Source organism: Anopheles merus, chromosome 2R, assembly GCF_017562075.2.
Source record: "Anopheles merus strain MAF chromosome 2R, AmerM5.1, whole genome shotgun sequence".
NCBI lineage: Eukaryota > Metazoa > Arthropoda > Insecta > Diptera > Culicidae > Anopheles > Anopheles merus.
In genome coordinates, this window is record NC_054082.1 from 42,601,512 (window position 1) to 42,619,056 (window position 17,545).

The 17,545-nt window shown below is 45.7% G+C and overlaps 2 protein-coding genes across 11 annotated transcripts in view; one reads left to right on the top strand and one right to left on the bottom strand.

The window, feature by feature from the left end:
* The window catches only part of LOC121588642 (flotillin-2), a 156,287-nt gene that overhangs the window by 128,174 nt on the left and 10,568 nt on the right, over positions 1-17,545 (top strand). For 8 of the 9 annotated variants that reach the window (XM_041906798.1, XM_041906799.1, XM_041906797.1 and 5 more), the window contains 2 exons: positions 11,958-12,145; positions 15,802-15,940. In XM_041906798.1, the coding sequence (XP_041762732.1) occupies positions 11,958-12,145; positions 15,802-15,940 (327 nt within the window). The remainder of the gene's footprint in view (positions 1-11,957; positions 12,146-15,801; positions 15,941-17,545) is intronic. The other variant, XM_041906801.1, reaches the window with a different exon arrangement.
* Positions 5,081-17,545, bottom strand: part of LOC121588634 (glucose dehydrogenase [FAD, quinone]-like) — a 38,619-nt gene continuing 26,154 nt past the window's right edge. Inside the window, exons 1-4 of one of the 2 annotated variants that reach the window (XM_041906782.1) lie at positions 9,810-9,924; positions 7,115-7,573; positions 6,863-7,033; positions 5,081-6,783 (exon numbers count right to left, since the gene is read on the bottom strand). In XM_041906782.1, coding sequence (XP_041762716.1) covers positions 5,285-6,783; positions 6,863-7,033; positions 7,115-7,316 — 1,872 coding nt within the window. In that variant the 5' untranslated portion in view covers positions 7,317-7,573; positions 9,810-9,924 and the 3' untranslated portion in view covers positions 5,081-5,284. Of the gene's footprint in view, positions 6,784-6,862; positions 7,034-7,114; positions 7,574-9,809; positions 9,925-17,545 lie in introns of those variants that run through there. The other variant, XM_041906783.1, reaches the window with a different exon arrangement.

The window sequence follows — 17,545 nt, forward strand, 5'->3', positions numbered from 1 at the left end:
AACCTTAGTCACTGTGTTGCTAGTGGACGGGTGATACTGGTAGTCGATACTAGCGCACTGCCGATAGTGTTCTTCGTGTGCCAGGGCCGGCAGATGTGCGTACTTGATCAGGTCGGCAGCCCGTTCCGCTATCATGATGGTCGGTGCGTTTGTATTTCCTGTTGTTATCTTCGGCATTATGCTAGCGTCTACAACGCGCAGCCCACCTATACCGTGTACCCGCAGTTGATCATCGACCACCGCCATCGGATCGGTCGCTGGTCCCATTTTGGCGGTGCCTGACGGGTGATAGATCGTTTGCGAGTAGTGCTGTATGAGACACTTGAAGAAAGCGTCACCGACTTGTCCGTTGCACGTGTCGCCGTGCTGTGCGTCATAAATGAACGTTGCGTTGATCTTCCTCATCACGGACGTCTCAGCAACGCGCACGCCAAACTTGAGCCCTTCGACCTGCAAAAAGAAAGTCCCCTCCCCGTTCAGTTCCGCGAAGAGCCAAACAAGCAACCTCTCTCGTAAACTACCCAACTTACCAAAATGTCCAGATCCCGCTCGACCGCAAAATAGTTGGGATAGATTTTGATCTTATCCATTGGATTGGCACTGGGTAGCTCGAGCCTACCACGACTCTCTGGGCGCATCAGCAGTGGCATGATCAGGAAAGAATCGTGGTACACCCACGACTCAAAGTTGCGCGCATAGTATTCATATGTGAGACCCGCGCCAGCCTGTCCCTCGGTGCCACCGTCCGAGATATCCGATTGGGCGGACATGAAAATTTGCACATCGCCCCGCCGGCTGCCCGGCTTGTTGTACTTGGTGTTGATAAACCCCATCACCTCGCAGGACGGCATCGACAGCAGCCGGCCCTGGTTCCGAAACAGAAAGTCGCGCGCCACCGAAACTTCGTTCACTTCCACCAGGCGTATCGAGAGCGGTGCGCTTCCGGTCGGGTTTTGGATCAAAAACACGCCACCCCCGGCGGCAACGTGGTCCTGCAGGTTCTGCCCAACGCCGGGTAGCTCGTGGATCACGCGAATGCCGTGCCGCTGCAGCTGATCGCGTGGCCCCACTCCGGATAGCATCAGCAGATGCGGGCTGTTCAGTGCGCCCGCGGATAGGACGATCTCCTTCGTCACCAGCACGAACTGCCGCCGGTTGCCTTTGCGAAACACTACACCGTAGGCACGGCGATCCTTCGGATCGATCAGAACCCGCTCCACCATAGAGTTCATCGAGATGTGCAAATTCTTGCGATTTCCAATCGGTCGCAAATACGCCTTGGCGGTGCTGCACCGTAACCCGTCGCGGATGGAACCGTGCAGTGGTGCAAACACCAGCTGGTCGGGTCCGTTCACTTCGTCCGCCAGCTTCATGCCGAGCTCTTGGGCCGCCTGCAGAAACATTGGCTGCAGCGCGGACCGGTTGCGGATCAGCTCCACCGTCATTGGGCCCGTCGTACCGTGGTATGGGCGGCCGGCAATGTTCGGGTCACGTACATTTTCCATCTTCACAAAGTACGGCAGCACATCTTGCCAGCTCCAACCCCTGTTACCGAACCGGGCCCACTCGTCGTAATCCTCCGGGTGGCCGCGTACGTACATCATCGCGTTCAACACGGAACTCCCGCCAAGCACTTTGCCGCGTGGCCAGCTGCATCGATTGCCGCGCATACCCTGACAGAAGCGTTCGTTCGGTTCCGTTTCAAACTGCCAATCGAGTGGGCCCTTCTGTAGCGCTGGATACAGGTAGGGAAGGTCGCTGAGAAACGATTCGTCAGTGCCGGCTTCGAGCAGCAGCACGTTCCAATCGCACACTTCCGAGAGACGGGCGGCTGCTGCCGCTCCCGCACTTCCGCCACCGATCACCACAAAGTCGTACACGTCGTAGATGAACTGGGACGGGATGTCCTGCACGCGGTTCCGATAATCGACCACGTCCGTGCGCTGGAGCCAGATGCAGGCGTCCAGTATTAGCAACATCAGTGCGCTTGTGGGGCGCGTCAGCATGATGCGCATGCGCGTGTATTGGCTTTCGAGTGGACCGAACCCCATGGTTTCGGCAGGGGGCAGGTGATGGCTATAACTGCAGACGCTAGATGGCACTTAGTTGTGGAGTTTCCTCAAATAAGAACTTGAATTCGGCAGGTTGGTGAAGTTATTTACGCGACGGTTCGCGACAAACTAAACCCGCTAGTACGAACCATTAAGATTGTCCCGTGTTGGTTATTTACAATCTATTGGCCAAAACTGCTGCCATCAACAAAATCGATACAGCGTGGAATAGTAAAAACTGGGTCGCCTTCAATACTGACTGACAGAGCTCTGAGCCGATCGGGGTTAAACCTTGCTGCTGATTATTTCGTTGGAAATTTATGTAATATGGCTTTGTTAATGTAGATAATTTTTATTTTGATATTTTACAATGAATTCTTCCATATTTTTAAGTTTGTTTCAATTTACTTTCTAAATAAGTCTTCATTGAACTTTCATTGTGTAACAAACAATATATAAGAACGGTAATCGTTCTAATTGGTCGAAGAACGGATGTTTCGGATTTGTTTGCCTACATTTTTTTCGTCATGTTGTCCGCCATTGACCGTTCGTCTGCGAAAACGGTGGAATAAAGTTGCCACATCGTTTACAGTACACGCACCAGTCGGCATTCCGACCCGGCTAGGGACGGTTCATATTTTTCGCCACCTCAGTGTCATTACCAGTGGCTGCGTGTAAGTGTAGTGTTTAATCGTCAAAATGAACGCGGTCGGTAGCTACGAAGTGCGGACGCGGCTGCTCTATACGTCGCGAATCGGAACCGTGTTTTTGCTACTGATCGACGCAAGCATCTGGCTGCAGCGGCCCGACATTGTAGACTTCCACCATCGTGTGCAACCCATTCCCGGCCCGTTTGTGCAGGACATTTACGACTTTGTGGTGGTGGGAGCTGGATCTGCCGGTGCCGTGATGGCCGCACGGCTCTCCGAAATCTGCCACTGGGACGTGCTGTTGCTGGAGGCCGGCACGGACGAGTCGTTCCTGACCGACATACCGTTCCTCTATCCGACGCTGCAGACGTCGCGCGTCGATTGGAAGTTTCGCACGGAACCGTCCGATCGGTTCTGTCTCGCAATGAAAGACCAGCGGTGCCGGTGGCCACGCGGCAAAGCACTCGGCGGCAGCTCAACGATCAACGCAATGCTGTACGTACGCGGCAACCCGCGAGACTTTGACGCCTGGCGTGACCTGGGCAATCCGGGCTGGAGCTACGACGATATGCTGCCGTACTTTCTCAAGCTGGAAGATATGCGCGATCCACGGTACGCCAATCTATCGTACCATGGGCGGGGTGGTCCGATCAGTGTGGAACGATTCCGTTACCATACGCCGCTGCGCAACCATCTGCTGGCGGGGCTGGAGGAGATGGGCCTTACCAACCGGTACGGCGAAGTGAATGGGCCGATGCAGAGTGGTTTTGCCGTACCGCACGGTTCCATCCGGAATGGGTTACGGTGCAGCACGGCGAAGGGTTATTTGCGGCCGGCAGCGGCGCGTAAGAATCTTCACATATCCACCAAAACGATGGTCGAGCGCATTTTGATCGATCCAAACGATCGGCGCGCCTACGGTGTACAGTTCGAGAAGGGTGGCCGACGGTACCAGGTGATGGTGTCGAAGGAAGTGATTCTATCAGCTGGTGCGCTTAACAGTCCGCAGCTACTGATGCTGTCCGGAATAGGACCAAGGCGGGAGCTCGAACGCCATGGCATTCGTGTGATTCAAGATCTGCCCGGCGTAGGACAGAACATGCAGGATCACGTGGCAACCGGTGCGGGGGGCTACACGATACGGCCACCACCGGGCGGTCCCCCGTTAGCGTACGATTTTGCCGACGCAGTGGGCGTTGATACGCTGAGACGGTTCCTCTTCAACGAGGACGGCATGCTGTACGGCATGTCGCTGTGTGAGGTTATGGGTTTCCTGAACACCAAGTATCAAGATCCGGAACTCGATTGGCCCGATGTAGAGCTGTTCCTCGCCAGCCTGTCCGATCTAACCGACGGTGGACGGTTCGGGAAGCGAGGTTCGGGTATCAGCAACAACTACTACGCGCAGGTGTACGAGGAGCAGGTGTATCAAAACTCGTACATGGTCATACCAATGTTATCACGCCCGCTCAGCACCGGATGGTTGGAGCTGGCAAGTAAAAATCCACAAGATCACATCCGTATCCATCCCAACTATTTTGACAACCCGAAGGATATGATGGTACTGGTAAGATTGATAAAGCCAAATCTTCGCGTGAGCGACAGGATTATGGGTTGACCGATATTTTTGATTTGTTACTTTGTAGATCGAGGGTCTGAAGTTCGCCGATGCCCTTGCAAATACGACGGCGATGCGCAACATCAACGCTACCCTGCTTGATTACTCTAGGTCAGCCTGTCGAGCGAGCAATTTTCCCAACAAAGACGATTTCTACACCTGTCTGGTGCGACACTACACCCAGACAATCTATCATCCGTGCGGCACGGCCAAGATGGGCCCGGTCACCGATCCAATGGCAGTGGTTGATCGGTTTCTACGCGTGCACCACATCGGCGGACTGCGCGTAGTTGATGCGAGCATCTTTCCCGTCATTACCACGGGAAACACGAACGTGCCTACGATTGCGACTGGAGAGAAAGCGGCGGATCTCGTTAAAGCAGCGTACGCAGCCGATCTACGAGCGCACGCCGATACGCTTCGGGAGTGTAAGACACTGCACACAGACTATTCTGCCAAAGCAATGGAGGAGAGCCAGGCAGCATGAGGAGAAATGGAATGGAAAGGAACGGAAGAAATTTGTTTCTCCCATGCATTTTGAAATTAATTTCGTTTCAAAGAGATGGTTCTTGGAATTGTGGGATGATATGCAAAGATACCATTTATTGAATGCCTGATCGATAATAGGAAAATCATATGTAAATACACAAACTAGTTATGTATATTCTTCACATTGTGGAATAATCTGGAATAATAATCTGGAATAAGCAGGAGATAGTTTTGGTCAGAGTTCATAAACTAGAGTACATACATTTTACATGTGTTTTCAAATTTATTATTACTACTGGTTGGTGTATAAATTAGTTATCGCTTACTTTGTAGTCACGAACTCACACACATACATTACACATTCACGCAGCCACAGACTGGGCCTCATTCATCACATTGCTTGGAGGGGAAAATGTTTTATTTTACAAAGAAGGTCTGATGATAGAGAGCGACCGGTGCGACGACCATATGCCCTTTCACGCAACGCCACGTTTAATCCAAAAATCTTTTATCATGTCGGCCCCTTTCTCCGCTATCATAATGACCGGTGCGTTGGTGTTGGCACTGACGAGCTTTGGCATAATGCTGGCATCGATGACACGCAGACCGCGCACACCGTACACGCGCAGCTGCGGATCGACAACGGCCTGCTTGTCCCAGTACGGCCCCATCTTGCAGGTGCCGACGGGATGGTAGATCGTGCACGTGTAGTGCCGGATCATGCACTCCCAGTACAGATCGGTGAACATCTGGATGTGTGCACAGCCGGGGAACTTGTACGCGCTCAGCGTCGACTGGTACTTTTGCATCGTTTGCGTTCGCGACAGCGCGTACGCAATCTTTACACCCTCGACCAGCGTGCGCATGTCGCGGTCGTCGTGCAGATAGTTCGGGTAGATATACGGATAGTCGAACGGATTGCTGCTGCGCAGTTTGATCGTACCAACGCTGTGCGGCCGCAACAGCATCGGTATGATGCTCCACGCGTCCATGTTGTTGATCGGTTTGAAAACGGTATTGTAGAACGCTTCCGTCAGACCGTGAGCCTTGCGCAGCTGGTTGCCGCCGTCTGAGTTGGTCGAGCCGGACACGAAGTGAAACTCAATGTCCGGATAGTCGTCGGTCGCATTGACGTACTTCGTACTGACGAAGGCCAGTCCTTCAACCCCGCCGAGAATGGTCAGTGGTCCCTGCCCGAGCACAGCGTACTGCAGTACGGTCGACATCGAGTGGTAGCGGTTCTCCACAATCGACACTGGCTGGTTCACCATAAACGTCAGCCCACCGAGTCCGATGTGGTCCTGCAGGTTTTCACCCACCGGCAAATCCTTGATCAGCGGGATTCGATGCTTGGCCAACTCGCTCTTTGGCCCAATGCCCGACAGCATCAGTATCTGGGGCGAATTTACCGATCCACCCGACACGATCACCTCCTTCGAGGCGCGCACATGGTGCACCTTGCGATCGCGTATAAACTCCACGCCGAACGCAATCTTACTGATCGGATCGATCATCACGCGTGTCACGTGAGCAAACATCGCCACGTGCAGGTTCGGCCTTAACCGGGCTGGTCTGAGAAACGCTTTCCCAGTGCTGCACCGTCCCCCGCGACGGATCGTTCCCTGTGCGATCATGAATCCCGTCTGCTTGGCACCGTTTAGGTCCCGATTTTCATAGCCCATCTCGACGCCCGCTTCGACGAAAGCGGCCGCTAGTGGTGTATGGTACGGTGCTTCTCCGACCGTCAGATATCCCCCCGTTGAGTGGTACGGTGTGTTGGCCAGATAAGGGTTCGTGTTGTCTTCCGACTTTTTGAAGTAGTACAGCGCGTCCTTGTACCCCCAGCCGGTATTTCCCATGGCCTCCCAGTTGTCGTAATCTTTCTTGTTTCCACGCAGATAAAGCATGTAGTTGAGTACGCTGGATCCGCCGAGGACTTTTCCCCGGGGCCAGTTACACCTTCCACCGTTCATTGCTGCAAATATTAGGAGAAGAAAGTTTAAGTTAAGACACACTGGCAACAAGTTCCATCTTAAAGTAGTGACTCTACCGACCTAAGCAAAACGTTCCCGACGGTTCCGACTTATACTTCCAGTCCAGCTTGCTCAACTGTAAATAGCCCGCCATCAGTGGTACCTCGGATATTTCCGTCTCATCGCCGCCGGCCTCCAGCAGCAGCACATTCCAGTTTTCCACCTCGGTCAACCGATTAGCCAGCACGGCTCCTGTGAGTTGGAAACAGGCAGCAGCAATTCGAAACGTAAAGTCCCGTTCGCGGCCCTAACGTCGTTCACTGTCACACTTACCTGCCGATCCGGCGCCTATAATTATAAAATCGTACTTGTCCAACATAATCTCCGTTGGCACATCGATAACGCGCGCCTCCGGATCCATGAACTCTTCGTACTGGAAGTAGGCAATCGCGGCAACCAGCATCGGCACAAACCAGCCAACGCTCGAGGCAGCCGTGGCTACCGATCCGAACGCGGCACCGACTAGCTCGCTCATTTTGTGCGATTATAGAGACACTGGTCACTGATCTCACTCGTTGTGCTCCACAAGAAACTATTCTCGTTGGTTGTACTCTAAACAGTTTCTTTTTGTTTTATGTGTAGTGCGAGCTTTCAGTCTCAGCTGCGGCGAGACGAAACTGATAGACGACTCACTTTCGTCAAACTGATAGACGACCTTCAAAGCGTACTTGTTACACTTTAATCAAATATGTCATTACTGGTCACGTGTTATTGAAGGAATTTCTGCATTTTCTAAAATAAAAAATGACAGTTACATCAGGTAATTTATCAGGACTAAGAAAAATGTTAAACTGTATTTTTATAAGCTGTATTCCGTGCTATAATCCCTCAAACAAAACCAATTCTTAAACCATTCACATCAGCTTTCTACTGCAACTTTCTACGAAGCTCACTATAGGTTTCATTTGAACTGTTCAATATGTAATCAGTATTAGTCATCAATCATACTGCATCAATCGTGTCGAAGGTATTGCTGCACACGCTTTACCGTCCACCGCACTATTAACGTCACGACCACAGACGCACCATGAATCGATGCGGATTGGTGTACGCATTTTTAATTTTTATGCGCAACGGGTTTTGTTTGGACTTGGATGATGCACCCACCCAACACCTCCACAATGTAGGGAAAATGATATGGAGAAACCTTAAGCGTATGAATCCTAACGCAACGCATAACCGTACGTCCTATGATCGATTCCGAAATGACAGTGATAAAAGAACTTGTGAAATCGTTTTCCTATGTCTTATTACATCACACCACTTTTTTGCTCAACTAACGAAATCTAGTGTACCCACTGTACGCGGGTAAAGTTCGTAAAAACGTAGAATATGCGGCGCATAGACTACTTAATCGATCACGTACTGTTGCCGAAAATTTAACGATCGTGATTCGGAATGTCTGGAAACCTAGGCTTTTTCAATGTATCGTACCCTTCCCTAAACTGGACCGAGAAAAAGTGAGAACTCGTCCAGTGACGGCTACGTGAGGAGAAATTGTAAACTGCGACACAGTTTGCTGAAAGTTACCGAAAGCGGCTCCCAATTTCATACTGACGGTGTAGGGTAATTAATCAGCTACAGCTTTGGAGTGCTTTGGCCATCGTTACCAAAAACGAAAACTGCCTTATCACACTACCAGCCCAGAGAGGCATGAAGTCAGTCCTTCATTAGCAAGACTGTTCATCATGTCTCTATGCGTTACGTCAAATATGTCTGACCCTTGCGTAAGTCAGAATACTGAATGCTTTCCAAAGGGTTTGGAAATTACTTTCGCTGATTGAATTCGATCGAAGCTACACCTGTGTGAGCGTGAGTGTGTAAGTATGCATAGGAGGAAAGAGAAAAGAGAGCACATGCAGCTGCTTTTACTTGGTGGAATTTTTAGTGCGGATTTTGTAAAAAAAAACACTATTACAAGCATTCACTGCAGCTTTACACAACCGAACCGGCCAGTGAGCTTTACGTCGTTCACTTTCTGTCACTTTCATCTTCTATGAGAAACTGGTAAGGACGGCCCTCCATGTGTGTGCCCTACACGTTTCTTTAACATTTTAAAACCTCATCTACGAGATTGGGCTAGGAACTACAACTTCTCATTCCGACGATTCAACTGTTGTACTGGTGGCAACGACCTTAACCTCCATAGGGCTGCCAAACCTAGTGTGGAATGAAGTGAAATAAAATCGGTCAAAACTTGTTTTCATTTCCTTTACTCCTTCTGGTCAAATATAGCCGCCAAGCCGCTTGGCGTACAATAATGTAAAGGTGAAGAACAGGAAACCCTTCGTTTAAGTTCGCCTCACGTCGAACGAACTGGACTAACATCGAATGCAGTTTCTAGATTACAAATGATCTCTTGTTTTTTCTTAACAACGATCTGTTTGTTTGTGATCTTTCTGTATGTTTTAATTTGATGGCTGCTTACTGTGCCATCCACAAAATCTTGAGAATCACGCAAATGTTTCCCTACCAAGAAAAATAATCCACTCACACACTACCCCATTCAATACAAAGCTAAAGCCTCAAAATCTAGCTGATTGTGGTTAGTCAGCTTGAGTCCAGTTTCAAGACCCACTTGTATACATTCCCGGCTTAACTTTCTTCCCTGTACGTTCCGGGATTTCCTCATACGTAGTCCGCACCAAAACATGAAATGGGTCATACGACCACGGACTGCCTGCTTCTTCTTGGATCACCGCTACACGCTTTTTGTGGCAGCACATGCATGCCCACACTTACACAAACACACACACACACATACGTATACAGAAAATAAGATACACGATTACACATCCCGCATCATTCTTTTGGAAAGTAGGTCTTCTCTGGGTCGCGGACGCGTTGACGGTTTCTCCTGTTCTTGATGTAACGCAACCGGTTGAGGTTTTTGGCACCGATTTGCGCTCTAAACAAACTCCCCCAACGGTTGCTCTAGCAATGTTAAAGGAATGGATATGATTCGAACCTCTTTTTTCGTCGACTTCACGCACGCACGCACGCACACGGTCCGATCAGCGAAGCATCGTGTTTGAAGCTATAGGAGTTCATTCCCGCGGCTCAACTGCACCGGTTCCACGGAAGAAAGTTGGACCTCAACTGACGATGAACCGAGACGCGTCCGATCGCGCAGGTCCCGACCGGTGGAGCTCGCCGCTTTCAGCCTGAAGCTTTCGTGTGGTGGAGGAACTGTACTGAGTCGGGTTGCCGTCGGCCGGTACCGTTACCATACATCAATCGTTCTTCTTTTCACCGATCGGTGAAGTGGCAACTGCCAGCTGTTGGTTCGCTGCTGATTACGATATCTTCGCATCCCTAAAGATGGAACACTGTTTCCCCTGCATGGAGAGGTTGTTTATTACATATTCGATTCATCCCAGCAGTGCACGATCTGGAGTACACAGGAATGAAAGAGTGTCTTTACGTTTGGTTGAATGTTGTACTGACGATCGTGCAATCATCTGCAGACTTGCACTTCTGGAGATACCACCATGGAGCTCGCAGACTAGAAAGTGACAGCAAAAGTAATATCCTCCCTTTCGCAATATTAAATTATGTATTCTTGGCTCTTATGATCACCATGGAACCGGTTTCTTGATACTGCTGTTGTACATAGAATTGCTTTTGATACAAACAAGGACGAGACAAATGAAATGAATCTTCCCGATGGCTTACGCAATCACGTTCAATACTACTTCTTACACCCTGCCAAAACCATGTCATTTTGACAGTGGTATAATCTTTTTCATGTCTAGATTCCCCTCACAAAAAACCGGTAAATTTGGGGGGAGTTCTTGCCATTTACATTCACTGGCATGATTTAAAAAAAAACGCTTTTTGTAAAAAAATCATAGGCCAATGTCAATGTCACGGTCCGACGGTTTGCACTACAGCCATTGACCACCGGTTGTTGGATGAGGGAAAAAACCAATATAGCGGCACTTATTCCATCTTGCGTTATAGCGGGGTTGTGAAATTAATACAGGTTTATCTCATTGGCGTACACAGCTCAAAACAACCGCACCATGCGAATGAACTATGCAATATCGCTCGCAAGGATTTGCTTTGGCAGTCGGGCTGCCTACGTGCAGTTGGGCATGCAGCAACGTTGCTTGCTTCACTTCACTTTCTGACACTTGCATTTTCCTACAGGGTGGAATCATCTACTCCCCGGTTGGACCCCTGCTCTTCCCCTCTCTCTCTCTCTCTCTCTCTCTCTCTCTCTCTCTCTCTCTCTCTCTCTCTCTCTCTCTCTCTTCTCATAGCAATTGGCATTCCATTTCCCGTTCATCGATTTGTGTTGCCATGTGTGTCAATGGTAAAGCTTTTCATACTCCATTAAATGTTACCGCGCACATAACCGAAAATGCTTTTAAACGCTTACTGGTGTCACGTCTGCGGCTTATCATTGAGTTTATTTATTCCAGCTACATTGTTTTTCCTTTTCTCTTTTTCCTCTCTTTTGTTTCAGGAGGTTTGAGCTTTAATGTGGTCTTTTATCTACTACTTAACCTAACTTCTATATAGTTTAATACGCAACAACAACTGAAACCTACTAAAGCATTAAAAGCACGTTACTATCTACGCTCATTTGATTTCGTTCTCTCGATGCGTCTAATATTTAAAAATTCTCATGCACTAATGCACACTTAAACAATCCAACCTTTGGATCCAACTTCCTGCGCTATAACCCCAGGCTGACCGTTTTCCAACATCCGCGCCACTTACCGCTGTGAGGCTACCGACGATGAGAAGGCGTTTTACGTTCAAGTAATACATTTCTAGTTATCACAGTTGCAATAATAGTGACTTTTACGTATCGTGTGTTTGTAGTGTTCATCGCAATGAATGATCTCATATCTAGAAACGTAAAACCACGTCCATATCACCGTTGCAATAGCCATCAATGATCGTGCACCCCCCCTGGTCGACATGAGCATGATTAGCGCGCCTACATGTATGCAACTTTCACGCGGGTGTTAGATTTGCCGTCGTATACGCCCATCACACACTCACAAACACTAAACAAAAATTGATTTTCGAAAATTAGTTCAGCTGATAATAATAATGACATAGCAATAATGTATGTTTTTTCTTCCGTTCTACTCTCGTTCAGGTGGTTGTTGTGGCTCCACGAAGAAACGTACCATTGTCGGCGGTTGGGCATGGGCCTGGTGGTTGGTAACCGACGTCCAGCGCCTCTCGCTAGAGGTGATGACGCTGAATCCCATGTGCGAAATGGTTGAGACGGCCCAGGGTGTCCCACTGACCGTAACCGGAGTGGCACAGTGCAAAATCATGAAGGTATTTATACTGGACGCCGATACGGATAGGACAAGTAACCGTGTTGGTTGTTCGGTCCGGTCTAATTTATTCTATTTAAATCCTGTTTTATTTATTTTGTTTAGCAATAATTTTGTAGTTTTAAGGATAACAATCAGGAACTCCACTATGGCCATACTACTGCTGACCGCTGCCCGTAGGCAGTTACTATTTTTAGTTTATTATTTTCTAGTGGTTGGTAGTGGACCTGTTCCTGAAGAATAAAAAATGGTTTATATTACTTTTTTTCAATTACCATTACCAGTTCTTAACTATATTCCGATTTCTCGTATAGCTTTAGTTGCATGTATTAACTTTTATGTCAAAGTAATACTTTTATTAAATTTAAAATTACCACAAAATTGATTTTTGTTGCAAATGTTGTACCATTTAAGTACAGTTGTTTAGCTTAGTATACTTTTTAGAGCTTCCATATTATCTTCCAGTATCGTTTGCGCTCCTCAGACGAGATATTCTAGCGCATTTGAGAACGCGAATAGATGCGTAGTTGCATACATTTAATTTTCGACATCGATGTAACTTCTCACTCGTCCAGTAAACACTTTCCAAGGGCAGTGCAGTCGCAAAGTGTAGTCCGTTCAATTTTAAACTACTCAGTACCGGTAAAGGTAGCAACTTCACCGCTAGACTTGATCAAAGCAGTGTAGCATATATGATATCCTTTTATTCTAGCCCTTAACGTTAGTGTTAAGATTTAATTGTTCCTCTTATCGATAGCAATTTACTGTCTGGTTTTTATTTTAGATCAAAAGAGAAAATGTAAGTTTCTAGTTCTTTCTACCTTTCTTTGATGTGTCTCTAGCACCTGTGTATGATCTCTTAGTGTTACCACCATTTCATTTTCAGCCCGATGTGTGTCGCTATTATGTCCCCGACTCTTGTAGCTCGCTGTAATAGTGCTAAAGCGGCCTCACACACTATTTCGGAGCTTGCCTCTTTTTTTAATTGTGTCCCTCTATTATTTTGGCTTTTGTGTTTCACTGTACAAGCTTAAAACAGGAGTACACACATCTATATTCGTTTTTGTTATAATGTAATTGAATATCGTATGGTTGCCAATCCTACACTTCTAGAAATAATATTGTTAAAAAGGAATCTATTCCAAACGTTCAACAGCTAGTACCGTTTGGATCATGATCGATCAATGTTAATCTATGTAGTTGTAACGATGTGCGTATTACATACATCGCGAATGTCCCGTTGGGCGCTCAAGCGCTCAGGAAAGTGTCTTTAAGTCGCTGGAAGAGCATCCATTCTACACTCCCTCGCGATCAACCTGCAGTCCGTTCGTTGCATTTTCCGGCCATACAACGTGAGATTATTGTCTAAAACGTCCCCTAGTTCCCTGCAAAGATTCTGCGATCCTGGTACACGATTGAGTTAGTTTGCAGTAGTATACGGATGTCGGTATCATGGTAACGCCTAGGAAGACATCATCTGTTTAGATCGACCTGCGAAAGGATGCTGCATACCCTGTTCCGGCTGTACAACAAGCACTATGCGAGAACACAAAAGCACAGGATGAAATGCAGCAGGCCGATGGGTTGCGTTGTCCAGGGACTCATCGAGGCGGCCATCATGACCATTATCATTGAAAAGTCACTATTAAAACTTAAACTATTTTTGTTTGTGTTTGTGTATGTAAACATTAGCGAGAAGATAATTATAGCAATCGTTTGAAAATGAATAGCTCAGCTTGTCGTATATCTTGAACTTTCGTGTGTACTGTTTGCACTGCGTGACGTGTGATGTCCTCTGCACTGCTATGGAGCAATGCTTTTCATGTAGATTTAGATGAACATGTTTAGTTGTTGTAGTCATATTATATGTTACTTTTAGTTCCATAATTAGTTTTACCATATATTTTCTCTCTTTCTTTTTAGCTTCTCTTCGTAGCTGTTGTTGCTTTTTGAAATTTTATGAGCTTTTCTGATTTTTTATTTCAAACATATTTCGTATTATTATTATCATTATTATTTTTATATATCCCTATATGTTGATTTTATATTTTTATAAGAAAAAGAAATGAAAAAGAAATTCACATCCTTATTCAGTCGGTTATCATTCATCGTCTCTTTCCAACCTTTTCCTTTTCCTTTCCTTTACCAAATCATTCCTTCAACCACCAATATCCATCAAACCCAATTTGCCCAATTGTGCGATAACTTTCGTGCAATACCCTGCCTAGTTCCCTCTCCCTTACCTTCCTCTCAGTTTCTTTTCATCAAAAACGCTCATCGCCAATATCCGTCACTATTTCCGTTTGGTTTCCTTTTTTTCTCGACGATCTTTCTTTTGCCCACACTCCCCCACTAGAGCTAGAGTAATCCCAAAAAAACAACCATCACAGTGTAGAGATCAGTTTCGAATTAGCAATGCTAGAATCGGTTTCGGTACTACTGAACTCTTGTGCCTAGCGAAGAAGATTGATTTTTGTTTTTGTTTTGTGTTTAATTATTCTTTTTTCCTTTCTAGAGAAAAAAAAAACGTTCTAGAATCTAGACGCATTCAAGCAGTCATCCTAGATTGCTGGCTTGAGAAGCGTGATTAGCGTGCTTGCCTCAGGTTTTCGTTCGAATGTTTATTTTATTTCGTGTGACCATTCGCGTGCCATTGTGAGTTCCCTAGCGATGCAAGGTGTGTGTGTTGTATAGTTATTATTTCTCTTTTTTTCATCTGATAGATTTCTGATACGTTTCTGCAGTGTACTTCTATCGCTCTATAGCTCCATAGAAATAAGTCAACCGTTAGGGTTGCAAAGCGTGCGTGTTCAATTTTTTCTCTTTGTTTTTGTTATGTTTTTACGTAACCATAAACCATGACACACATTTGAATGAGAATTAGTTTTTGAACTTGGAATGATTTTTCACTTTTTCGTATAAATGGTGTGCCAGGACTTGCAATTAGATAGATATGAGCCTAGAGCCATTGAATGCTTATATGTATGCTATTTTTAACAATGGAAAATGTCACCCATTTTTCATCTCTAGATACATCACAAAAATGTGGCTAAATTAGTAAAAATATTTTGCCAATTAAATCAATGTAAATGCCCATATGTAATTTGCGCACGGTTAATTGCCGTACACGAATAAAAGAAGCAAAATTAACGTTTTCCATCGTCGATTTTATCACCCGCAAAGCTAAATGCTGAATGTTTTGTTTGTAAATTTTGATGTGCATAATTGATTTTTCTCTCTTGCCTTACCGTTTGACCGTTGCGTTTCAAATCTTGATGTTCACCTACACAAAGAATCAATTTATTCCTTACTTTCGGTTTGAAATGGCACCTGCTCCAAATAGTACCCATTCATTTTGTTTTGGCGTGCACAAATTTCAACTATCTCCCGATTTTACACGAAACTTTGCACTTTGCAAGCGGAAACAAAAATAGTAATAGGAGTCCAGCAATCGAAACTGGGGACTAAATGTTAGTTCTGATCTATTTGGCAACTCGCGCGTCAAAGAACACAAAATTTCGCGATCGATTTTACCTTTTTTGTCAATCACGTCTAGGAGATAGATCCTCTCAAATCCCAAACGGGCTTCGCGGCGGATAGCTGTTTCTCATCCCCGACTGTGGTTTTTCTTTCTCGTTTCATTTCTTTTTCTTATAGATGATGAACGTCTATTATTTTCACCACCAGGCCGACGAGCTGCTTGGCACGGCGAGCGAGCAATTTTTGGGCAAATCGGTAAAGGAAATCAAGATGACAATCCTGCAAACGCTCGAAGGTCACCTGCGAGCGATTCTTGGTAAGTGGTCGAGGTGGGATGTATGCACGAATAGCATAACTAATTAAAATGACACAGCAAGAAGGAAACATATATTGTACGAAGTGATGAATGTTTATTTAAATTGATACTTATTTATCATTACGTCTTCAATTGATGTTGTGTTTATAGATGTATTTTCAACCTACCTTTGAATAATAAAAATGATTTCGATCTATTAATTTTTATTTGCTTCCCTAATCTGTGCTGAAACTGTCAATTCTGCATAATGGAAAAATAACGCGTACCTTGTATTCACACTACAATTATGAAAGCATTTTCAGATCCAGCCGTTTTTTTTTAAAGAACAAAAATGTATATTCCCATTTATTTGTGATCTTCCTGAACTGCTTTTCATTTGTAACGCGTAACTCGAACAGAAACGTCTAATCCCTCGGGACTCATTTTTCATCAACACATCACTTACCCAAAAAGGTAAGTTGTGCGGTTTAATGCTTCGGACAGATTCATCCAGGTGTACGCAATGCAATGAATATCAGCGTATACGTCCCCAAATAAGAACCGTTTGTGCTGTGCAGCTCAACATAACAGAGTCATAGCCATAGTATCTCACATGAACCGTGGAAAATCCACAAGAAAAGAAACCAAACTGTCAAACGTTAATACCCTCCGTATGGTGTGGTGAAGGCAAAAAATAAATTTAAGTAAACAGCATTGCTCGAGAAAAGAAAAAAACGCATACAGCATTAACTTTTGGCTCTTGTCCCGCTGACCATCCGTATTGTCAGTCAGCCATCAGTCGGGACTGCGAAGTCACGTCCGCCAGAAAGTGCAGAAGTGTATAATTTGCGAAATTTGCTTGCTTTTCCTTGTCTTCTCGGTAGGTGCAGTTGATGAACTTATCTTAAAGTTGCTTTTCCATCCTATTTTATAAGGCTCGTGCTCGTTGATTTTAAGTGCATAAAATAAGAACACAAAATATATCAATTCATGATAAAAAAAAATTAAGGAATTTGTGAATCAGTGCTGATAGCTATTTTATTAAGGAAAATTCATAACAAGAATTCGATTCTGGTCTCAATAAAGTGATATTTATTGGTACGATACATTGCAAAAAAAAAACAAACACACAAAACAATTATTACAAGAGACCTTCATCCTTGAAAGTAAAAGCTGATGCAATAATGGGTTATCAAAAGGTAAAGGAAGCATTTTATGTTCAGTTGCAATCAACTTCGCTCACTTTACCGGCACACTAACAGCCAACGCTCGCTCAATCTCATACCGCTATTGGGTTGAGCGTGAGCATTGCAGGGTTGGCTTACTTGTGGTGAATAAAGCCGTTAGTTATTTTCTATCAGCACCAATTATAAAATTGTGTCAACATATCAATTAGTTATCAAAGATATACATACATTTTATCTTCTTCTCAGCGTAACGTTCTTCGCGTATATGCCGGCCTATACAGACTTTCGATACCTAAAGGGTGTTTTGAATTGATTACAATGATGTTTTCTAAAAAAAACATCATTTGGAGTAGTTTTCGTGTGGCATTCATCTGTACACATGATAAACTAAATAAATCCTACTGTGGAGCCATAATTAAACATGATGATATGATTGCAA